At 45.8% G+C, this 26,291-nt stretch overlaps 1 protein-coding gene across 2 annotated transcripts in view; it reads right to left on the bottom strand.

Moving 5' to 3' along the window:
* The window catches only part of LOC141092486 (probable cation-transporting ATPase 13A4), a 260,800-nt gene that overhangs the window by 42,159 nt on the left and 192,350 nt on the right, over window positions 1-26,291 (bottom strand). For both annotated transcript variants that reach the window (XM_073578658.1, XM_073578659.1), the window contains exons 25-27: window positions 21,399-21,471; window positions 21,118-21,292; window positions 15,112-15,299 (exon numbers count right to left, since the gene is read on the bottom strand). In XM_073578658.1, coding sequence (XP_073434759.1) covers window positions 15,112-15,299; window positions 21,118-21,292; window positions 21,399-21,471 — 436 coding nt within the window. The remainder of the gene's footprint in view (window positions 1-15,111; window positions 15,300-21,117; window positions 21,293-21,398; window positions 21,472-26,291) is intronic.

The raw sequence follows: 26,291 nt of genomic DNA on the forward strand, positions 1-26,291 counted from the left end.
CCTTCAATCTTGGTTGGGGTGAAGGACACAAGGAAAGGTGTGGTTCATGAACATGAGCCTCCAATGACGACTCAGTGCTTTTACTTTTTACAACTGAAGAAGAGGAGGCGATAGAGCTGGAGGCTGAGTCAGCAATGTAAGACAAAACTTTTTCCTGATGCTCTGGCTTTAAAAGCGGTTTGCCAACTCCTAGAAAACTAAGCGTTCGAGGCCTTATGTAGCCAGACGATGACGCAGGCTCAACACCTCCTGCATTCGGTCCTATTTTGCTCTTGCCACTACCATCAGATCCACCACCAACACCATCATTACCAGCTGCCAACCCCCGCCCAATTCCACGGCCTCTTCCACCAGCCTTCCTCATTTTTGGTAGAAATGTAGACAAAATCCAACAAACTATATAGTATGTAAAACAAGGTGTCTATAGGACAGGGGAGATTTTGAATTTCTGCACACACTTTTGGACACTGGACACTTTTGGATTGTGTGAGGCCCACTGACATCTGAGCGCTATGTGACAGGCTCGATGGCACAGCTGTGACCTAAGTGACTAGAGAATAAGTGAGATTTTGAATCTCTGCACACACTTTTGGACACTGGACACTTTTGGATTGTGTGAGGCCCACTGATATCTGAGCGCTATGTGACAGGCTCGATGGCACAGCTGTGACCTAAGTGACTAGAGAATAAGTGAGATTTTGAATCTCTGCACACACTTTTGGACACTGGACACTTTTGGATTGTGTGAGGCCCAATGAATATCTGAGCGCTATGTGACAAGCTCGATGGCACAGCTGTGACCTAAGTGACTAGAGGATAAGTGAGAGTTTGAATCTCTGCACACACTTTTGGACACTGGACACTTTTGGATTGTGTGAGGCCCAATGAATATCTGAGCGCTATGTGACAAGCTCGATGGCACAGCTGTTACCTAAGTGACTGGAGGATAAGTGAGAGTTTGAATCTCTGCACACACTTTTGGACACTGGACACTTTTGGATTGTGTGAGGCCCAATGAATATCTGAGCGCTATGTGACAAGCTCGATGGCACAGCTGTGACCTAAGTGACTAGAGGATAAGTGAGAGTTTGAATCTCTGCACACACTTTTGGACACTGGACACTTTTGGATTGTGTGAGGCCCAATGAATATCTGAGCGCTATGTGACAAGCTCGATGCACAGCTGTGACCTAAGTGACTAGAGAATAAGTGAGATTTTGAATCTCTGCACACACTTTTGGACACTGGACACTTTTGGATTGCGTGAGGCCCAATGAATATCTGAGCGCTATGTGACAAGCTCGATGGCACAGCTGTGACCTAAGTGACTAGAGGATAAGTGAGAGTTTGAATCTCTGCACACACTTTTGGACACTGGACACTTTTGGATTGTGTGAGGCTCAATGAATATCTGAGCGCTATGTGACAAGCTCGATGGCACAGCTGTGACCTAAGTGACTAGAGGATAAGTGAGAGTTTGAATCTCTGCACACACTTTTGGACACTGGACACTTTTGGATTGTGTGAGGCCCAATGAATATCTGAGCGCTATGTGACAAGCTCGATGGCACAGCTGTGACCTAAGTGACTCTAGGATAAGTGAGAGTTTGAATCTCTGCACACACTTTTGGACACTGGACACTTTTGGATTGTGTGAGGCCCAATGAATATCTGAGCGCTATGTGACAAGCTCGATGGCACAGCTGTGACCTAAGTGACTAGAGAATAAGTGAGATTTTGAATCTCTGCACACACTTTTGGACACTGGACACTTTTGGATTGCGTGAGGCCCAATGAATATCTGAGCGCTATGTGACAAGCTCGATGGCACAGCTGTGACCTAAGTGACTAGAGGATAAGTGAGAGTTTGAATCTCTGCACACACTTTTGGACACTGGACACTTTTGGATTGTGTGAGGCCCAATGAATATCTGAGCGCTATGTGACAAGCTCGATGGCACAGCTGTGACCTAAGTGACTAGAGGATAAGTGAGAGTTTGAATCTCTGCACACACTTTTGGACACTGGACACTTTTGGATTGTGTGAGGCCCAATGAATATCTGAGCGCTATGTGACAAGCTCGATGGCACAGCTGTGACCTAAGTGACTAGAGGATAAGTGAGAGTTTGAATCTCTGCACACACTTTTGGACACTGGACACTTTTGGATTGTGTGAGGCCCAATGAATATCTGAGCGCTATGTGACAAGCTCGATGGCACAGCTGTGACCTAAGTGACTAGAGGATAAGTGAGAGTTTGAATCTCTGCACACACTTTTGGACACTGGACACTTTTGGATTGTGTGAGGCCCAATGAATATCTGAGCGCTATGTGACAAGCTCGATGGCACAGCTGTGACCTAAGTGACTAGAGAATAAGTGAGATTTTGAATCTCTGCACACACTTTTGGACACTGGACACTTTTGGATTGTGTGAGGCCCAATGAATATCTGAGCGCTATGTGACAGGCTCGATGGCACAGCTGTGACCTAAGTGACTAGAGAATAAGTGAGATTTTGAATCCCTGCACACACTTTTGGACACTGGACACTTTTGGATTGTGTGAGGCCCAATGAATATCTGAGCGCTATGTGACAAGCTCGATGGCACAGCTGTGACCTAAGTGACTAGAGGATAAGTGAGAGTTTGAATCTCTGCACACACTTTTGGACACTGGACACTTTTGGATTGTGTGAGGCCCAATGAATATCTGAGCGCTATGTGACAAGCTCGATGGCACAGCTGTGACCTAAGTGACTAGAGGATAAGGGAGATTGGATTGCTTTTAAAAAAGCAGTTTGCGGAGCAGTGGGTAAACAGCAATGCCAGCCTGTCAGGAAGCCTTAGAAGGCAGCCCAACAACCAACACCACTGATACACCACTATATAGCCTCCTCTTGCACTGCACACACAGTGACTGGTGTGTTGTGCAGGCCAAATCGCTAGCAGCAGAAGCAGTTTTTTGGTCTTCTTCCCTGCCTAACGCTCTCCCTACAGAATCAGCAGCAACCTCTCCCTATACTGAGATCGGCAGAAGTAAGATGGCGGTCGGCGTGCACGCCCTTTTATACCCCCTGTGACGCCCACCAAAGCAAGCCAATCACTTGCATGCCCTTCTGAAAGATGGTGGTGACCCGTGCCTATGTCATCACGTTGCCCACAGTGTCCGTGGATCCTGATTGGCTGAAAAAGAGCGCAAAACAAACTTTTGAAACGCGACTTTGGCGCGTAAGTCGCCGACCTCGTGGCCGACCTCATCCTAGGGTCGGGTTTTGTTTCATGAAACCCGACTTTGCCAAAAGTCGGCGACTTTTGAATTTTTTCAACCCGTTTCGCTCAACTCTAGTGGCCACCATTGACCATGCTAGGAAGAGGCACAAGATCTTTCATGTAAACTCATGATAGAGAGACCTGTACTCTTCTTGTGTATAGCCTTCCTGACGTAGATGAGCGTGAAGTCCTAGTGGATTTGTTAGCAGTAGCCCGTGACGGAGGGATGTGGAATTCTACCCACAGCTATCTATGGAACAGAGATCCCAGCTGTGGCCGGTATCCTGGCCCTACCTGACCATCTTCACTAGTGTAACAGAGAAGATTCAGATTGTCATCCACCAAGTAGACACAGGGAGTCACTCTCCAGTCAGCCAACCTGCATACCATGTCTCCCTAGAAGAGCAAAAGGACATAAAAAGGGAAATAGATAAAATGTTGTGCCTGGGAGTGATCCAAATGTGTGTGGGCCTCACCATTAGTCCTGGTCTCGAAAAAGGTTCTGCGTGGACAACAGAAGGCTAAATGCCATCACAGCTCTCAATGCATACCCAATACCATACATGAGCTGCTGGATCGCTTAGCCAATGCCCGGTATTTGACAATCATGGACTTGTATCCAAATTACTGACAGATTACCTTGTCCAAGGAGGCACAGGAGAGGTTTGCTTTCATTACTTAATTTGAACTATATTAATCTTTTGTCATGACCTTTGGTATGAGAAATGCTCCTGCCACTTTCCATCAATTGATCAACCAGCTGCTCGAGGGACTAGATGGATTTGCTGTTGCTTAGTTGGATGACATTGCTGTCTTCAGTCCCACCTAGGAGTAACACTTAAGGCACTTGGAGCAGATACTAAGGTGGATCCAGGGTGCTGGTTTGACTATAAAGCCACGAAAATGTCACCTCAGTCACTGAGTGGGTGGCAGAACTCTGAAGTCAGGACCCAGGAAAGTTGATGCTATAGCCTCCTAGACTAACCCTAAGATAAAGGTAATGTCCTTCTTAAGTACGGCAGGGTACTGTGAGAAGTTCATCTCCAGCTATAGTACCCTTGCCAAGCCTCTGGCAGACCTCATCAAAGAGAAGCTCCCGCAAACAGTCGACTGGATGGCTGACTGTGAGCGGTGCTTCACAGTGCTGAAAGCTGCTCATGCCAATTCCCCAATTCTACAAGCCCTGGACTACACCCAGCGGTTTGTAATTCATACAGATGTCAGTGCATTTTGCCTAAGTGCCATGCTCACCCAGGTAAATGGGGAGGGGGAAGAGCATCTAGTAATGTTCCTCAACCACAAGTCCTTACCCCAGGAAGGGGCCTAGGCCACTGTGAAGGAGTGTCACGCCATAGTGTGGGCTCGGTGGAAACTGCAGCCTTGCCTGCAATATATGTGTGCAACTTCCCCATAGTGACTGACAACATCCCTCTCAGGTGGCTGCATCGGGTGGCTAGCAACAATGGAGTCTATGGCAGCACGATTCTACCATTCAGCACAAGAAGAGTAGCGAACATGGCAATGCTGACATGTTGTCCAGCCAGGGGGTATTCGGGGGAATTGGGCTTTAATGATGATCTGAAAATCATCTTCCATGTCAACTTTTAAAGGAGGAGGTGTTATGAATATAGTTGTAAAAATCTATCTAGGTCTCATATTAACATTGAAGTGTGGATTAAATAAATCAAAAAGCTGGTTGTTAACCTTTATATAGTGTTGAGCGATACCATCCGATATCGTGAAATATCAGATCGGATTGGATCGGACCGATACCCAGAAAGTATCGGATATCGCCGATTCCGATACCGGAAACCAATGCAAGTCAATGGGACAGAAATATCGGAATTAAAAAAAAAAACCTTTCTTTCCTTGTAGGTTAATTCTACATGAAGAAAAACAACTAATAATAATGTAGAATGCATTGGGGGAGGTGGAGGAGACATTAAAGGCATAGAGGTTTAGCCCAATCAAATGGAATAGCAGGAATAATTTTTTTTTTAAACACTTCCATGCTCTTCACCTTCTTTTTTACTTCTACCACACTTTCTCCTTCATGATCCTCAGCAGCAGCATCTTTTTCATCAACTTCTTCATCTTCTTCCTATTCTTCTTCTTCATCATCATATTCTTATTTGTGACAGGCATTCCTGTAGTTGTTATCTATAAAAGTTTGAAGATTACACCTTCCGTTCTGCCTGTCACAAAAGATTTACAACAGGATTTGTCCGCGTTCAGTTTGGCCTGCAGTAGCAGGCATTTTCCAGGGGCACCACGAGGAGGAACGGACTCACCCCCATACACTGCTTAGTCTTCTTCTGCTTATACTTTAGATAATATCTTTTGCTCTGATTTTTAGTCTTATGCTTAATGTTCTTCTGCTTTTTGTTCTTCTGCTTTTTATTTTGCTGCTTTTTGCTCTTCTGTTCTTGGTCTTCTGCTTCTTGGTCTTCTGTCTCTTGTTGTTCTGTATCTTGGTGGTTGTCTTCATGTTCTTTGTCCTCTTGGTCATCTTCTTCAGGGTCATCTTTTTGGTCTTCTTCGGGGTGGTCTTCCGGGTCGTCGTCTTCAGGGTCATCATTTTCGCGGTCGTCGTCTTCTTCGGGGTGGTCTTCAGGGTCGTCGTCTTCAGGGTTGTCGTCAGGGAGATCCAGATTGATAACCAAAAACCATTTCCAAAAGCTTGAACTTGGAAATGTAGCAGAAGGTACAAGAAGGCTGAGGAACTGCCGAGAACCAGCTGACGGTACTGGAACCCGGATGGGTAGCAGAAGGAGCAAGAGCCAATGGCACTACCGAGGACCAGCTGATGGTACTGGAACCTGGTTACTAAGCAGGAGGTACCTGTGCTAGAAAGCACTACCAAGGACCAGCAGACGTTGCTGGAACTCGGATACCGAGAAGGAGGCACCTAAGCCAAAGGCACTGCCGGGAACCAGCTGACGGTGCTGGAACCTGGATGGGTAGCAGAAGCTGCAAGAGCCAATGGAACTAGCGAGGACCACCTGACGGTGCTGGAACCTGGAGGGGCAGCAGAAGGAACAAGAGCCAATGGCACTACCGAGGCCCAGCTGACGGTGCTGGAACCTGGTTACTAAGCAGGAGGTACCTGTGCTAGAAAGCACTACCAAGGACCAGCAGACATTGCTGGAACCCGGATGGGTAGCAGAAGGTACCCATGAAAAACAAAGTTTCAAGGCTGCGAGCCGGCCACAGTAACCGAAACCCACAGTCCTAGAGGGGGTGCTAGTCCTATTTGCACTACGGAACCAGCCTTTGTTGCCAGATCCCGCAGCCCACATAGGAAGACCATAAACTGCAGGCACCATAAACTCAGCTAACCCGACCGCAACACGACAGGACAACGTATTGGTGGCAAAGTGACGTTGACACTACCCGGAAACAGCAGGCGTGCTGGAATCAGGCTGGGCAGGAGGGAGTGCCCATGCCAAAGACACTGCCAAGAAACAGCTGACGGTGCTGGAACCCGGAGGGGCAGCAGAAGGAACAAGAGCCAATGGCACTACCAAGGACCAGCAGACGTTGCTGGAACTCGGATATCGAGAAGGAGGCACCTAAGCCAAAGGCACTGCCGAGAACCAGCTGACGGTGCTGGAACCCGGATGAGTAACAGAAGCTGCAAGAGCCAATGGAACAAGTGAGGACCAGCTATCCAAGTTCTATATTCCCACTACTAGTAGTGGGAATGTGGACAGAGCAGGAGACATTGCCGGACACACATCCGGGGATCAGCTGACGTTACTGAACCCCAGTAATACAGGAACAAGCGTTGATTGTGCAGACGGCACTTCTGAGCAACAACTGGCGGTGTTGGAGGCCAGGGTAAATACGAGAGACAGAGTGGAGCGAGAGGCCTAATTGGAGCACGTTTGAAATCAGTAGTAGTGTGAATATGGAGGCAGCGGTAGACATTGCCGGACACACAGCAGGGAAGCAGCTGGCGTTACTGAACCCCACTAACATGTGTTTTTCTCTGTGCAGATGGCTGAGGCCTATTTGGAGCAAGTGTAAAATCTGATGTAGTTTGAATGTGGAGGGAGCAGGAGATATTGCCGGACACACAGCAGGGGAGCAGCTGGCGTTACTGAACCCCACTAACACAGGAGCTAGTGTTTTTCTCTGTGCAGACGGCACTTCTGAGCAACAACTGGCTGTGTTGGGGCCCAGGTTCAATCAGGGTTTAGGCTGCGGCCTAATTGGAGCAAGTTTTATATCTGATGTAGTTTGAATGGGGAGGCAGCCGGAGACTTTGCCAGACACACAGCATGGGAGCAGCTGGCGTTACTGAACCCCACTAACACTGGAGCATGTGTTTTTCTCTGTACACACGGCACTTCTGAGCAGCAACTGGCAGTGTTGGAGCCCAGGGTCAATCATGGAGTAGGCTGAGGCCTATTTGGAGCAAGTGTAAAATCTGATGCAGCGGTAGACATTGCCGGACACACAGCAGGGAAGCAGCTGGCGTTACTGAACCCCACTAAAATGTGTTTTTCTCTGTGCAGATGGCTGAGGCCTATTTGGAGCAAGTGTAAAATCTGATGTAGTTTGAATGTGGAGGGAGCAGGAGATATTGCCGGACACACAGCAGGGGAGCAGCTGGCGTTACTGAACCCCACTAACACAGGAGCTAGTGTTTTTCTCTGTGCAGACGGCACTTCTGAGCAACAACTGGCTGTGTTGGGGCCCAGGTTCAATCAGGGTTTAGGCTGCGGCCTAATTGGAGCAAGTTTTATATCTGATGTAGTTTGAATGGGGAGGCAGCCGGAGACTTTGCCAGACACACAGCATGGGAGCAGCTGGCGTTACTGAACCCCACTAACACTGGAGCATGTGTTTTTCTCTGTACACACGGCACTTCTGAGCAGCAACTGGCAGTGTTGGAGCCCAGGGTCAATCATGGAGTAGGCTGAGGCCTATTTGGAGCAAGTGTAAAATCTGATGCAGCGGTAGACATTGCCGGACACACAGCAGGGAAGCAGCTGGCGTTACTGAACCCCACTAAAATGTGTTTTTCTCTGTGCAGATGGCTGAGGCCTATTTGGAGCAAGTGTAAAATCTGATGTAGTTTGAATGTGGAGGGAGCAGGAGATACTGCCGGACACACAGCAGGGGAGCTGCTGGCGTGACTGAACCCCACTAACACTGGAGCATGTGTTTTTGTGCAGACAGAACTTCTGAGCAGCAACTGGCAGTGTTGGAGCCCAGGGACAATCATGGAGTAGGCTGAGGCCTACTTGGAGCAAGTGTAAAATCTGATGTAGTTTGAATGTGGAGGCAGCAGGAGACTTTGCCGGACACACAGCAGGGGAGCAGCTGGCGTTACCGAACCCCACTAACACAGGAGCTACTGTTTTTCTCTGTGCAGACGGCACTTCTGAGCAACAGCTGGCGGTGTTGGGGCCCAGGGATTACAGTTCAGGTGGTAGAAGCATGAACACAACAGGAGACCTGGATACTGTTGCCAACCAATTATTTATTCTGGAAGAGGAATGGCAAATTCTGGTGAGATCCAGGCCTTGTTCATTTTCAGAAAAGTAAGCCGGTCAGCGTTATCGGAGGATAGTCGCGTGCGACGGTCTGTTAGTACACCACCTGCAGCACTAAAGATACGTTCCGATAATACACTAGCAGCAGGGTAAGCCAGCACCTCCAATGCATACTGGCTAAGCTCTGTCCATGTATCCAGCTTAAAGACCCAACACTTGAAGGGGGAAGAGCCGTCTGGGAGTACACTGACAGGGCAAGACATGTAGTCTGTCACCATCTGACGGAAACGTTGCCTCCTGCTGACTGGAGCCGTCTGTGATGGTGTAGACATTTGTGGCGGACACACAAAACTTTTCCACATTTGGGCCATACTGGTCTTGCCTTGTGCTGTCTGCTCCCTCTTTGTGCAGAGCTTCCTCCACTGCCCCGACGCACAGAGCTGCTTTGTAAAGCACTAGCAACACTGCTCTCGGGTGGAATGGAGAAGATGATAGAATGCACCAGTGTGTCTTGGTACTCCCGCATTTTACGCTCCCGGTTCAACGGTGTTATGAGGCTTATTAAGTTGTCCCGGTAGCGAGGATCTAGGAGGGTGTACACCCAATAATCAGCCGTGTTGAGAATGTGGGCGATGTGGCGGTCGTTTCTCAGGCACTGCAGCATAAAATCAACCATGTGCTGCAGACTCCCAACTACCCAAGAAACGCTGTCCCCTGCTTCAGGTGTCATCTCTGCCTGCTCTGCATCACCCCACCCTCGCTCTACATACTGACTACTAGAGCATTGTGTACCTCCCTCCTCTGGAGAGATGTCTTCCTCCTCCATTGACTCCTCCTCATCCTCCTCACAAAGTGTCCCCTGCCTAGGCCTTTGTGAGGAACCACGTTGCGCAGACTGTCCAGAAGCAGATGGCATTTGTGACTCCTCATCCTCCACCTCTTCCAAAACCTCGTCCCTTAGTGCTTGCAGTGTTTTTTGAAGCAGGCAGATAAGGGGGACAGTCCTGCTGACTAGTGCATCATCTGCACTCACCATCTGCGTGGAATCATCGAAGGCACGCAAAACGTGGCAGATGTCCTTCATGGAGGCCCACTCAGCGGTGCTGAAGTGTGACCGGCGCACAGTGCGACTTGTTTGCGCCTGATGCAGCTGGTACTCCATTACTGCTGCCTGCTGCTCACACAACCGCTCCAACATATGTAAAGTTGAATTCCACCTGGTGGGTAGGTCACATATGATGCAATGTTCCGGAAGGCGGAATCGGCGCTGCAGAGCTGCAATGCGCGATATTGCCATGCTGGAACACTGCAAGTGAGCGCACTCTATGCGGACCTTGTGCAGCAGTGCATCAAGATCCAGATAGTCCCTCAGAAAGCTCTGCATGACCAAGTTGAGCACATGTGCCAGACATGGGATGTGAGTGAGGTTGCCTAAGCCCAGAGCTGCCACCATATTTCGGCCATTGTCACACACTACCAAGCCTGGCTGGAGATTCGCTGGCACAAACCACACGTCGCTCTCCTGCTTGATGGCATTCCAGAGCTCCTGCGCTGTGTGGCTTTGATTCCCCAAAGAAATTAATTTCAGTATGGCCTGTTGACGTTTGGCCATGGCTGTGCTCATATCGGTCGTAACAGGCTCCTGCAGTGCTGAATCAGAGGAACTGGAGTATGAGGAGGAGTCAATGTGCACAGACTGGATTCCTGCAATCTTTGGAGTTGGCAGAACACGTACAGCGCCACTCTCAAGATCTGTACCCGGCTCCACAACATTGACCCAATGGGCAGTGAGGGAAAGGTATTGTCCCTGTCCATGGTTACTGGTCCACGCATCGGTGGTCAGGTGGACCTTGCTACTGACAGCGTTTAGTAGCGCATGTTTAATTTTTCCCTCCACATGCTTTTGCATGGCAGGGACGGCTTGCCTGCTGAAATAAAAGTGGCTGGGCACAGTGTATTGTGGGACTGCCAATGCCATGAAGTTACGGAAGGTGTCAGTCTCCACCAGCCTGAATGAGAGCATTTCAAGGGCCAGTAGTTTTGCAATGCCAGCATTCAGAGCCTGTGCTCGGGGATGGTTTGCCGAGTATGGCCACCTTTTCTCCCATGCCTGTGCTACCTATGGCTGTAGAGTGGCCTGGGAGTGTGAGGATGACAGGGAACGTGGTACTGTGGGTGGAATGTCACTGGGTCTCTGGACAACAGTGCCAGAGGTTCTTCCATGGCGATCCTGTGAGGAAGCCGAACCAGCTGTGTTTGAGCTGGAGGAAGAGGCTACAACAGGAGCTGAAGAGGTGGTAGGTGGTGCTGTAGGTTGGCCTATGTCTTCAGTGTGTCTGTGTAACTCCACCACGTGCTTGGTCCGAACATGTTTCCACATATTTGTGGTATTGAGGTTGCTGACACTTTTCCCTCTTTTGACTTTATGATTACACAGCTTGCATTTGACAAAGCAAATGTCATCTGCAACTGTGTCAAAAAAGGACCACGCACTGCATGTCCTGGGAGCGTCCGTTTTGGGTTTTGGAAGAGGAATGCTCCTAACGGGTGCCAAAGTGGAGGCTACAGGCAACCAAGTCTGCCCCCTCCCTCTCCCTCCTGTTTTGGCCATTCGGGGAATCTCTTCCTCAGAGCTGCTCCCACCACCTTCCTGTTCCTCACGCCATGATGGGTCAAGGACCTCATCATCTACACTCCCCTCTTCAAACACCTGCTTCTCCTGGGTAGTCTCACCAGCACAGTACGCACCAGAAAGTGGCACCTGAGTCTCATCATCTGATGCGTACTGAGGTGTGCTGACCATAGGCACTGGCCCACCTGCCTCTTCAGATTCAGAGGGACAAAGCAGTTGCGCATCACTGCATACTCCCACTTATTCACATTCTAGAATGCTGCTTGGCTGGCCCCCTGTTTCCAAGCCAAGAGATTCAGAGAACAGAAGTAGAGATGGCTCCGGTCCAGGGCTCTCTGACTGCCTGGGCAATTTGGCAGGTGGTGAAGAGATAGATGGTTGCTCTTCAGTGCTCTGGCACTGAGAGGATGTGGAAGTAATTGAAGTCGATGCGTTAGCTACCATCCATCTGACAACGGCTTCAATTTGTTCGTCCCGCAGCAGCGGGGTATGGCAAGGTCCTACAAAGCTGCGCATAAAGGACTGTTTCCTGGTAAAACTGGGGGATGCTGAGTCACTGGTGCCCGCAGCAGGCACAGAATCCCCATGTCCTATCCCTGCTGAAACTCCATGCCCACGACCACGTGCCTTACTCCCTGCCTTCTTCATCTTGGTAGACTGATAAAGATAGGCAGAAAAGTACAAAGGGGGGGCTTAGTGTGCTTATTCCTGAACAGCTGCTAACAGGTATAAGAAACACTAATTTTATAAAGTGTGTGGACTACACTTTAATATGAGCTAATGTGGCCTACACAACTGTCAAGTGGAGTGTTTGGTGAACTTTATTTACGTGTTTTTTTCAAAAAAACAAAAAGGATGTGACCAAAGATGTGAAAGCGATAGTATCACAACCTTTTTATAGCTATTACAATGCAGGAAGGTAACCTACAATGCTATAGATGAGGCTCCAAAAAATAGGCTAATACTAATCTGGCTGCGGCTGCAGGGCACAAGCCAGAAAAAAGGCTCCTCTATCTACTCCTATATAGTGTTTGCAAGCAACCCATGTAGATGGATACGGATGGAAGCACACTAATAGGAGAAAAAAATCAGGAAAAATGAGCTACAAAAAAAGGACTACGTATGAGGCAGTGACGCACGCTGAGCGGACTACAACCAGAGGTGGCTGCAGAACATACGACAACGTGAGCTGCACTCACACACACAGACCTAACAGACAGCCGTGAACAGTGCAGAGAACTGGGCACTAGCACTGAAATGCTGCAGAAAGGCTCCGCTGTCTACTCCTATAGTGTTTGCAAGCAATGTAGATGGATACGGATGGATGCACACTAATAGGAGTATTAATGAAAAATGAGCAGCAATAAAACAAAAATAAATATGTATGAGGCAGTGACGCACGCTGAGCGGCCTACAACCAGAGGTGGCTGCAGGACACACTACAACGTGAGGTGCACTCACACAGACATTGCAGACAGCTGTGAACAGCGCTGCAAGGCAAAAGAAAGCTACAGTGATTGATAATGTAGCCTGGGTAAAGCACAATATTATATAGCAAATCGCTATCTCTAACTGTCCCTCAGAATCTTGAACAGCAGCCTGTCCCTAACTGAATTCACAGCAGAGTGAACCCTAAATGGCGGCGGCGGCTTTTATAGTGCATCATGACATCATTTCAGCAGCCAATCACAGCCATGCCATTAGTTAACATGCCTACATGCCTAACAGGATGTGCCCACACTTCTTAGGATTCCTCATTGACTGAATCAAATCAAACTGGCTCATAGCATTGTGGGAACTTCCGATTCCGGTATTCAATATGCAAAAAGTATCAGAACTCAGTATCGGAATTCCGATACCGCGAATATCGGCCGATACCCGATATTTGCAGTATCGGAATGTTCAACACTACCTTTATATGACTTTTGTCTTGGGCTATTAACCAACTACCCCTCTCCTGCAAAGAGGTAATTAAAGTTAGAATCTGATTGATAACAAATCTACCAGATTGCCCAAAAATGTGGAGGGTGACAGATTTATTGCCCTTGTCTGCATGTGTGTCAAAACTGCAAACAGACTTATGTGAGCTTCTTTGTTCCATTCAAATTATTATGAATACCGAGGGTTTTATGAATGGCATAAATATAATAGATATGAAAGTAAAATTTTTGGAGACGTGAAGAAATGATGAATGTACAGTGAGGGAAAAAAGTATTTTGTCAGCCACCAATTGTGAAAGTTCGCCCACTTAAAAAGATGAGAGAGGCCTGTAACTGACATCATAGGTAGACCACAACTATGAGAGTCAAAATGAGAAAATAAATCCAGAAAATCACCTTGTGTGATTTGGCAAGATTTGTTTCGCAAATTATGGTGGAAAATAAGTATTTGGTCTCTAACAAAAGTTTGTCTCAATATTTTGTTATATATCCTTTGTTGGCAATGACATAGGTCAAACCTTTTCTGTAAGTCTTCACAAGGTTGGCACACACTGTTGGTGGTATATTGGCCCATTCCTCCATGCAGATCTCCTCTAGAGCAGTTATGTTATGGGCCTGTCGCTGGGCAACACGGACTTTCAATCCCTCCAAAGTGAAGATATCATAGAATTTGGGACTCTTATAATTTTCTAACACTGCGCCACATCCTATAGTTTTCTGAAGACCAGCCCTGTTGAGAATCACTAAGGGGAGGTATGTGGACGTAACTTGTGTTAATAAAAGCAAATGCCAAATTATAATCTTGGTCAGTCCTGGGAGATACAGTTTACTGTAGTTCTGTCCGCTGGTCACTAAAGAATGTAGAGCTCCCCTTCATAAAAGCAAAGCCAACCTTGTTACATGAGGTTTAGTACATTTCCTCTATTTATCCTTTGTTATGTAATGCTTATACTGTATGTTTTTGTCCATTTTGAAACATCTTTGTACATTTTTATAAACATCACACCCCTGAAGCAATACGGCATCTCAACGGGTGTCCAATCGGCCTGCCTAAATAATTGGTGGTGGCAGTTTGTTCTTTTGATTATTGTGGAGGCTGGCGCAGTGATCGTACCGCGAGATATATATATATATATATATATATATATACACATACATACACTGTATTCCATAATATATATATATACACTGTATTCCATAACTTGGATTCAGAAATCAGAGGTGTTTAAACCATACACTAACTGTCCCCAGAAACTGACCTAGTAGTGAAGACAGCAGAGCCTCGTCCATCAATCATCAATTGCGTAATTGTCATGATGGTTGGAGGCAGTGATGTGTCATTCTCTGACAAAAGTGGACAGAAATGGGGACATTAATACAGAAAGGGGCCAATACAGGGACATTGTTACAGTAAGATAACATTATGAAGTCCCTTACACTTATGTCTTTATAGGATCTTGAATTCTACAAAAGGTTTTTACATCTGACCAGGGGCACAGATCCTAAGATTAAACCGGGGCCCATGGGATTATAGTTACGCCACTGAGTACTGTCTTTTGTTAGTTATCTGCAAATATGCCTAATAAAGGGGATTTTTTACTTACTAGGAATGCCTTTTTACACAAAAGTATCTGACATTATCCAAATGTTAGTGTCTAGCAATCTACAGCTATTCTCTGGCTGATTTATAGAACTAGAAATGTACAGCCTGTTAGTTATTCAAGGACAGGAAGAAATATGCTGGGATGTATGAAGAATACTCACAGTTGGTATACAGTGGTTTTCGGAAAGGTCTTCCTTTGGAGAAGGTGTAAGCGAAGATCACTAGATGCACAGAGGTTATCAGCCATAATGTTGTATTTTCAAAACTTTCATAGTTTACTTTTGTCCTTTCATGAATTAACACATAGGTAAGATTTCGGTTTAAGCTTTCATTTCCTGGATCACAGGCACTTGGAGAAACAGAATTTTGGCAGCATTGTTAAAAATTCATACAGATGACAATTTCATTTTGTTGCAGATTCATTTCTTTTACAAAAAAATAGATCAACAGAAAAACTAAGGTCCTGAATCGTCAAACAAATTTGGCCTCATTTCTGGCATAAACCACAATTCTCGCATAAATTGCTTTGAAAAGTCGCAACATTTTTTGCACAACTCAGGGTTGCGCAAACATTTTGCTACTTTTGGCATTTTAATGCCAGTTACTTGCAGCTCTGCCAAAATGACGGTGCGGTGGGGACATCACATCACCGCTTGTCTTACTCATGAAGACTTCTGGCATTCCTTACACCAGAAACCTTACTCATGGCGTAAGATTTCTGGGGTGTCACATGGATGGATACACCACTTGTAAAAGGCTCCAGATTCATTAAGAGGAACGTGCTTCTTAATGAATCAGGAGTATCTGATGCCTACATGCCTTGATGAATCAGGGCCCGAGGTCTAACAGGCTTCAATGCCCACTTTCTCAAGTAAAAAAAAAAAACATCCACAGTATGTAAGTATTCTAATCGAATGACTATGTGCTTTGATGACAAATTAAATATGTGTGCATGATTATTTGAACAGTGTAGGGGCAAAATATTGGACCTTGAGTGGTCCCAAGAAAGATAGTGCATGGCTAAACGTAACGTTTTAGATGACCAGGACATATATGGAAATAGCAACATGACACTATTTACTTGAATGAGGCTATGATTCAATTCATAACACAGTGCTTAATCATTAGTAGCATTAATATTAGGATTAATGGTGTTGTCAACTCTAAAACAACAATTCTGCAGTCACTATATGTGACTGCAGACTTGTGAATCCTCACATAAAGCGCACAGCATGCTGTGAGGATTCTTTGGTGTCAGCAACTGGAGCGGGTGGTCAAGTGACCGGAAGTATGTGATATGCATAGTCCCGGCCACAATCTGACTAGATGGGTGCACCTCAATCAATGTAAGTGTATTGAGGCCGGAAACAGTCTAGTTGGATTCTGGATGGGAGTATGCAAATCAAGTTTTAGATCAGGCAACCCCTTTAATGTGATAGGGCAAAAGGGAGGTTCTTTTCGCAAACATACACAGCAAAAATGCTGTGAACAGGGTCCAACAAGGTTTTTGTTAGCCTTATGTATGCCTGTTTTTCACTAGTTTTGTGTGTTTTGCTCCTTGTTTCACTTAACAACAAAGCAACTAAAAGAGGACTGAATATCCTACAAAAATTCAAAAAACAGCAGTAAGAAGGCAGTTCTTTCTGTTCACATGAGATGTATTTGGATAGTGCTGGGCAGCCCTCCTGATCTAATAGTATGGGCGTCACTAATAGGCTGTTAACCTGGATGCTGTGCTATACCTATGTATGAACAGCCCCCCATACAAGTCTCTATTGTGTAATAACATACTAAGCAAACACCTCCTCCATGTATTGGTAGGCCGTGAGTGGTTGTCCCATCAATATTTTTGCACCTGTGTTACCATCATCTTAACTACATGGGTCTGCTGCATCCTGACAGTGCATTTGTCTGGAGGCCTGAGCAGGTAAACATCGCTGCCTTCTTTCTGCTGTTTTTTTGTTTGTATCCATTTCACTGTTCTTTGAAGTCTATTTTCACAAGCGCGCTTGTTTTTTTGTTTTGGTTTTTTTTTCACTTTATGGGTGAAATCTAGAAATTCCAGATGTTTTAGCCTGATACACTAATTACAATTATATTTAGCACAACTTCAATTTAGTGCCCCTGTGGTGTATTTTTGAGTACAACAACATTTTGGCACAATTTTTGAGAGTTTTTGTGCAGTGAAATTTTTGACACTAATTAAAAGTCATAAAAAACCATTTCAAGACAAAAAGAAAGACCGTTTTTTACTCTGAGGCAAATTTGATGAATTTGGCAACAAAGACAACAACTAATACCGCAAATCAAAAATGGAAAGTGACCTAAATTTAAAAAAAAAAATGCAAATGCATTTGAGATTGCTTCACCATGCAGAAAATGTATATCATGTTGCACAGTATATTTTATACATTTTTGAAGTGTCCATTAATATTAAACACAAAGTTGTGCCATGTGCTTATGCTATTATATTACTAGATGGAGGCCCGATGCTATCACATCGGGAGGGCAGTGACACCCTGATGGGGGCAGGCTTTGCCGCACTGAGAATCTAGGGCTAGGGTCAATATAATGCTGCAACGTAGCACTGCTAATTTACAACTAATGAATGTGGTCACACTGCGACCCGTAAGTCAACATACCATCTCATTCACTATCATTAGTAGTAATGATGATTTAAGGAGCGCGGTTTTGCGATTGCAATGTTGTCCGGGTTCAGCAGCGGCAGGTGCAGCGGCGGGTGGGGTCCTGGCGGCGGACAGCTGGCAGGAAAATCCGTGGCTTGCGGCCTGTGTACAGGCCGCAAGCCGCGGTGTTTCCTGCTGGCTGTGACAAGTGGGCAGGTAGTGGCGGGTCCGGGGGGATCCAGCGGGGTGGCCAGTGGCGGCAGTGGGGGGGTTCAGCGGCGGCCGGTCCAGTGGCGGGTGGGGTCCTGGTGGCGGCCAGCCAGCAGGAAAGTCCGCGGCTTGCGGCCTGTGCACATGCCACAAGCCGCGGACTTTCCTGCCGGCTGTGACGGAGGTGGGTGGGCAGGCAGCGGTGGGTCCGGAGAGGGGGTCCAGCGAGGTAGCCAGCAGCGGTAGGTGGGGTCCTGGCGGTGACCAGCCACCAGGAAAGTCCGCGGCTTGCACAGGCCACAAGCTGCGGACTTTCCTGACGGCTCTGACAGAGGTGGCAGGTCCGGCGGCGGCGGGTTCTGGCGGCAATGGGGGGTCCCGACTGTGTCCCACTGGTGGTACTGTGGAAGGGCCTGGTACCACCAGCGGGTGCCATATTGAAATACCCCTTACTTGGGTATTTCAATATGGCGTTCGGCGTACTTCCGGTCGGTGGATTGTGGGATTCCGGGGCATCCAGACGGAAATGAAAACGTTACAAGGCAATTATGTATATAGATTAAGATATGCTTATGATCAGGGGCGTGGCTACCAGGGTCGCAGCGGTCGCAGCTGAAACGGGGCCCGGACTGCTTAGGGGCCCGATCGCGGAGCTGCAGCCGCTGCCAGGCTGCAATTGGCCTGACGCAATGGTGCACAGGACCTGTGATGAGGTCACAGGAGGGGAGGAGTCAGGGGTAACATGATCAGGGACCTCGTGTATACAAGACTCTGCTGCTGTGCTGGCTGTCATGGTGCTGGGTACAAGGTGTACGGAGAGGAGCCATGTGTGTACGAGGTATACGGAGCAGAGCCACGTGTGTATGAAGTGTACGGAGTGGAGCGGCGTGTGTACGAGGTGTACGGAGAGAAGCCGCGTGTGTACGAAGCTGACAGCAGCATTTAATATGACTGCGCCGGAAGCGCGTCACAAATCCACCCATGAGCAACCGTGTCACATGACTGTGGGTCACCGATGGGTTGGCATGACAACCCAAGGTCTGCAGGAGACCCCGGTGGTTGTCTTTGCCGAACTGCTATGAGTGCCGCACTCATATTGGATGAGCATTTTAGCTACAGCCCTGGTGTGTGTAGCACAAGCGATAAGAAGATTGCAGCTTCAAGTCTATTGCTGAAACCAGTAAAAACTAAAGAAAAATGTTTTTAAAAATATTAAAACAAATATAATAGTTTAAATCACCCCCCATTCAAAATAGAACATTTAAAAAAAAAATACATATATTTGGTATCGCTGTGCTCAGAATTACCTGATTTATCAATATATAAAAAGAATTATTCCGATCTGTAAATGGTGTAACAATAAAAAAATCAAAACGTCTCAGAATTACATTTTTTTGGTCGCCATAACATTGAAGTAAAAGGAAATAATGGGTGTCAAAAGATTACATCTACACCAAAATGGTAACTATAAAAATGTAAGCTTGGTGCGCAAAAAATAAAGTCTCACCTATACCAAGATCCCAAAAATGCTATGGGTCTTGGACTATTGTAATTTTTCTTTTTGACAAACTTTGGATTTTTTCTCACCACTTAAATAAAAAAAACTATACATGTTGGCATCTATGAACTCTTAATGAGCTGGAGAATTGTAATGGCAGCATTTAGTGAACATGGTAAAAAAAAACTATTGTGGAATTGCACTTTGATTTTTTTTCCATTTTCCAGTACATTATATGGTAAAACCAATGATGTTGTTCAAAAGTAAAACTTGTCCCACAAAAAACAAGCCCTCACATATTATTGGAAAGATAAAAAAGTTTTGGCTCTGCGAAGAAGGGGAGTAGGGATGGGCGAATCCTGAAATACTCGGAATCGCTAGACTCTAACGAGTCCGACTCGGAAACTCGCTATTCGTTGCGACTAGCGAGTCCAATGTTAATGAATGGGGATGCGAGTATTGCAGCGATTCCTGTGCTGCCATTTTTTTTGTTCCGCTTACTTCCCGCATGTGGCTGTGCACACCATGCGGAAAGTAAGCAGAACAATTGAGGATGGTACCCACGGTCCGGAGGAGAGGAGACTGTCCTCCGGGCTTTGGGTACCATATCCCTGTAAAAAATAGAATTTAAAAATAAAAAATATTGTTATTCTCACCCTCCGACGTCCCGCGCAGCCTTCCCGCCTCTCCACGCATCCGTTCCCAGTAATCCTTTGCGAAAATGCCCGCGATGGCGTCCGTTCTCGCGGGATCGCGAAGTCTCGCGGTCATTCGCGCAACGTCATCGCGAATAACCGCGAGACATCGCGATCCCGCGAGAACGGATGTCATCGCAGGCATTTTCGCAAAGGATTACTGGGAACGGATGCGTGGAGAGGCGGGAAGGCTGCGCGGGACGTCGGAGGGTAAGAATAACAATATTTTTTATTTTTTTTACATTTTATCTTTTACTACTGATGCTGCATAGGCGGCCTCAGTAGTAAAAAGTTGGTCACACTTGTCAAATACTATGTTTGACGAGTGTGACCAACCTGTCAATCAGTTCTCCAAGCGATGCTCCAGATCGCTTGGAAAACGCTAGCATTTTGCAAGCTAATTACGCTTGCAAAATGCTAGTTTTTCCGCGGGAAAATCGCGGGAATTTAAAATGCGATTTTCCCGCGGAATGGAATTCCGGAATTCTCGCGGTAATTTCCGCGAGAGTTCCGGTACGTGTGCACTTAGCCTTATTTGCATTGGACTCGTTACTGTGCGAGTAATCGCTTGGAAACTCGCAGAGTACCGACTCCTGCGAGTCCCCTACTACTCGCAGAGTAACGAGTCCTAACGAGTAGATTCGCCCATCCCTAAAGGGGAGCAAAAAACGAAAACTCAAAAACAGAAAAACCCAAGGAGATGAAGGAGTTAAATCAGAATTGTTTTTATATTTTAGAGCCAAAGTATATTATAAAACTGCACAACTCTTTTTTTTCATACAATGATTACGCTTTACCCACATGACTGAAAATTTAAAAGCCTTGTCCTGTATAAAAAGTGTGAACAGCATTAACATAAATATAGCATTATACAGGGTGGGCCATTTATATGGATGCACCTGGGTGGGCCATGTATATGGATACACCTAAAAAAATGGGAATAATTGGTGATATCAACTTCCTGTTTGTGGCACATTAGTATATGGGAGGGAAAAAACTTTTAAAGATAGGTGGTCACCATGGTGGCCATTTTGAAGTCAGCCATTTTGGAGGCAACTTTATAAATGTCCCACCCAGGTGTATTCATATAAATGGCCCACCCTGTATAACAAATACCATATACATTTGCATACATACCTGTAAATGTCATCATTCCTGTACCATGATTGATTCTGAACCATAAGAAATGCATACGTGTGCACAGCAATTGTAAAGAGAATATTGAAGATCAATGAGAACAACACAGACGGAGAAATTAGTTGTCCTGGTGGTCTGTATGGTGCCAGTTTGGGATAGGCTGGAGTAGAACTCACTGAAAAACCACAAAATCCATGACCATGTTTAAGTTACATAACTTTTAAAAAAAAAATACATAATTCATGAAATAAATATTACTTAAGAAATTCTGATTTACTTACTTATAAAAAAAATGATGAACACAATAGCAAAGTCATGTATGAGCCATTGGTTATTTCCAAAAATATTTCGTTGCTGAAATATAAAGTAAATTGGCATCAATTTAAAAGAACGAGCCATGAAACATGTGCACATTTATATGCACATATACACAATTTATTATATGTGCAGAAATATAAGAACAGTAAGACATATATTGATGGCCTAAAAGAGGACCATTCAGTAGAGTTTGGGAATGTGTGTGGATTTTACAGCGAAATTCATAATGAAGTTATTTTCTGGAAATAGAATGTTCTCTATTATATTCTGGGGTCTCTCAGAGGTAGGACGTAAAAAAAGTAATACCTCATCACTCTTTTGCCACACCATCCATGGTGCCTGCTTTCCTGTCCTAGGCACAACTTTTTTCCTCTTCCACCTTCGATTGCATCATCTTCAGAATCTTTGTTTCAGGCCCTGATTTCTGGCTCCACTAGTCCTCCGACTAACATCACTACGCGCCATGCCATAATGTGCATCTCCCGAGTTGCAGCATAGCGCATAGTGACATCTGAGACTAAGAGGAGACAAAAGCCAGAGCCTGGAGTGAAGAGGATTTGAGCGACAGAGGAAGGGGAAATGAAGAGGCTACAAAGGCTGGAAGGTGGGTTGCAGGAATAGTGACACAAGTGAGTGGTAAGGTATTAATTTTTTTTTCTAACCATTTGCCCCTCCCTCTACAGTTCATCGGGGCTAGTTGCAAATACAAGATTACAGATTTTTGCAAATTTCAATGAGAAATCAAATCCACTTGAATAAATTCAATCATCTATACTGTTCACCGGAATTTTTTATTTAAACTATTGTACTTCCTCCAATCAGTTCCAGTTTTCATTCTGAGATTTGTCTCCTGCGAGCATGCGGAGAACTCAACAGTCGCCATGACCCTTCCTGCTCTATTGCACTCAAGTACAGAAGAGTAGAGACATGACACTTATGTAAATCTCATGTCCCCTGTGTTTTGCGATAACACTACGCAAATGTATCTGTGATGCGCTTTTAAAATCCACTACTTGTCAATTGCTCTTGTGGTAAATAAGTGTTTTATTAGCAGTTTTTACCAATAGACTTTCCCCATTCGATATGCAGAAAATTTGCAGATAAAAGCCGCATAAAAGATGTATACAGATATTGAATATATGAAATTTAAACTGCCTTATTGCTATATAGATTATACTTACAAAATTAAAGTTCTAAGCAAACAATTCATATGTGCCCACTAGCCATGACAATGTGATCTCTGTATGATAAGACCCTAAACCTAATACTTATAAAACATACCATACCTCTCCCGGGCTAAAGGTACTGTCACACTTAGCGATGTACCAGCGATCCCGACCAGCGATATGACGCGGTCAGGATCGCTGGTGCATCGCTAAGTGGTCGCTAGTGAGCTGCCACACAGGCAGATCTCACCAGCGACATCGCTGGGGTCGGGGGTCACTACTTACCTGTCAGACGAGGCGATCCTGACGTCCTCCCGCCCGGCTCCACGCGTCGCTCGTCGTCACAGCAGGAAGCGCCGCAGGAAGCAGACGACGAGAAACGGTCCAGGAAGTTCTCGCGCGATCAGCGATAACCAGCGGGGGAGCGGGTCATAGATAAGTATCAGACACAGCGATATCGCTAGCAATATCACTATAACGTCACTAGTTATAGCGATATTGCTAGCGATATCTCTTAGTGTGACATGCCCTTAAAAGCCTGCTAAATTCTATGGCAGACACTGCACCATACTAAGATGAGTACTATCGGACACCCTCCCATTGAGGTAGCTTAAAGGGGTGTTACATATGAAATTAAAACTGCATTGCTGCTATGTATAATACACTTATTAAATTAAGGTTTTTAGACCACAAATTGATAAATTCATGTGTGGCCACCAGCAAAGACAAGGCAACATTTCTCTGGTAGGACCCTAAACAAAAAGAAAATATTCAATACAGCAATTACAATCCATAATTTGACAATGCATGGGAAAAGATCTCACTCCAATGAGCACTTCATCGCATTCAAGAGTCCCTCACTACTTTCAAGGCCACACTTGCAGCAGCAAAACAAACCTTCTTCTCATCCCTCATATCCTCCCTGATTCACAACCCTAAAGAGTTATTCAACACTTTCAATTCTCTCCTCCATCCCCCTGCACCCACTCCCTCTCCACTCATCTTAGCTGAAGACTTTGCCTCATTTTTCAAGCAGAAGATTAATAACATCAGATACAGTTTTGGTCAACAACCCCTAGAGCCCTTCCTCCTAAATGCTCAGCCCTACTCCTCCAAAACCAACTTCTCCACCATTACAGAAGATCGACTCTCCACTCTACTCTCAAGATCACATCTTACCACCTGTGCACTTGACCCGATCCCATCCCACTTCATCCTAAACCTCACCACAGTCTTCATCCCAACCCTAATCCATCTCTTCAACATGTCACTAACAGCTGGTGTTTTCCCCTCAAGCTTTAAACATGCCTCAATCACACCTATTCTCAAAAGCCCTCTTGTGACCCATCTTCTTCATCTAGCTATCGCCCCATATCACTTCTCCCCTATGCCTCAAAATTACTGGAACAACATATCCATCTTGAACTGTCCTCCCACCTCTGTTCTTGCTCCCTCTTCGACTGCTTACAATCTGGCTTCCGGTTGCATCACTCCACTGAAACTGCTCTAACTAAAGTCCTCCTCCTCCTAGACCTGTCCTCTGCCTTTGACACAGTGGACCATTCCCTATTATTACAGACCCTCTCATCTCTTGGCATCACTGACTAGGCCCTATCTTGGATATAGTCATACCTAACAGACCGAACATTCAGCATCTCCCACTCGTACACCACCTCCTCACCTCGCCCCTTATCTGTCGGAATCCCGCAAGGTTCAGTCCTAGGGCCCCTGCTCTTCCCCTGATGAAGCTACAAGGTGTAGCGATAAGTAGGGACAGGCAGTGCAGCATAGCATTCATTGGTGAGTATGGCCATTCCTGCATTTATGCAGTATATATAGGATTATTCAGGGCCACACTATCTGGTGCTTACATATTATAGCATTGCCGGTGATGATATTTTCTACTATGAGTGTTTCATTGTAACATATGTTGACAGATCTATATCTTTTTTTATTATAAAATGATATCTTTATTTCTGTAGTGAATAATAAATATTGAGAGGATGGATACTGGATTAAAATTATAACATTGTTATCACTTTCTATGGCATTAATGCAGATTATTTTTTTTGTCAACATATGATTACTGTATATACCACACAGCCTATTATTGGTTTTAGTGTTTTAGATGTTTTTAATCAGTGTGTGCAATTTTTGTTACAATAAAGCTTTTTTCACTTTATTTTGATCTGGTGTTTGCGCCAAGTTGTGCAGTCTTTTTCTTTCTTCTTTTATATACCAATTCTTGGCACATAGGTAGCACCCTATATATTGGATATTGCATTTATGTGGTGGTGCCAGCCCTCTTCATCATTTAATATTGCGCAATGTGCGCTTGTTCGTCGGAAGATGCAGCGTCGTGTCCAGTGTGTGAGGAGACGGCGACTTGTCTGCGGCCTTAACCCCTCTGCTGCCATGTTGGGCACAACCTGTGATGAGGAACGTCACTTCCTGTGTATCTGGCCACACACTGGAGGCTGCGTCTTCTATCTGGGGAAGTTCATGAAGCAGAAGCCTCTGTGTGACTCATGTGAAGTAACTTGTCTGACAGGTCATGGGTCCAGGTCAGCAGGTGATTGCAGACTATTAGCTGGTTTCGATGTTAAGGCCTCGTGCACACACTGAGTATTTGGTGAGTTTTTCACTCATTATTTGTAAGACCTCATGGACACGCTGAGTATGTGGTGTTTTTTACCTCCGTATTTGTGAGGCCTCATGGACACACTGAGTATTTGGTGTTTTTTACCTCAGTATTTGTGAGGCCTTGTGCACACGTGTATTTTCTGAGTTTTTTACCTCAGTATTTAACCCCGTCCCGCTTCTTGACGCACAGTATGCGTCATGAAAACTAGTGACTTCCCGACCCTGTCACATGACCCCGTCACATGAACGGGGGGCCCACAGAGTCTGAACAGCCCGGGGCCCTGGCTACCCTTAATCCACCCCTGCCCACAATGTCTGTCTGCTATTTCATCCTTCTTCTCCGCTAGATTTCTGAAACTTAATATGGACAAAACAGAATTAATCATCTTTCCCCATCTCACTCGACTCCCCCAACAGACGTATCCATTAAAGTAAATGACTGCTCACTTTCCCCAGTTCCACAAGCTCGATGCCTCAGGGTGATCTTTGACAATGATCTCTCCTTCATATCCAAGCCCTTTCCACTTCCTGCCAACTTCAACTTAAAAATATTTCACAGATCCGTACATTCCTCAGCCAAGAATCTGCAAAAACCTTTGTCCCTGTCCTCATCATCTCCCGCCTTGACTACTGCAACCTCCTGCTCTGTGGCCTCCCCTCTGACATTCTCGCACCCCTCCAATCTACTCTATACTCTGCTGCCTGACTAATCCACCTGTCGCCCCACTATTCTCTGGCCTCTCCCCTCTGTCAATCTCTGCACAGGCTCCCCATTACCCAAAGACTCCAGTTCAAAACCCTAACCATGACATACAAAGCCATCCACAACCTGTGTCCTCCATACATCTGTGACCTCGTCTCCCGGTTCCTACCTACACGCAACCTCCGATCCTCACAAGATCTCCTTCTATACTCCCCCTTATCTCCTCTTCCCACAATCGCATACAAGATTTCTTCCATGCATCACCCCTACTCTTGATCTCTCTACCCCAACAAATCAGACTCTCACCTACCATGGAAACCTTCAAAAAGAACCTGAAGACCTAC

The sequence above is a fragment of the Dendrobates tinctorius genome, unplaced genomic scaffold (genome assembly GCF_039654945.1).
Source record: "Dendrobates tinctorius isolate UK_male_01 unplaced genomic scaffold, ASM3965494v1 ptg000060l, whole genome shotgun sequence".
Taxonomy (NCBI): Eukaryota; Metazoa; Chordata; class Amphibia; order Anura; family Dendrobatidae; genus Dendrobates; species Dendrobates tinctorius.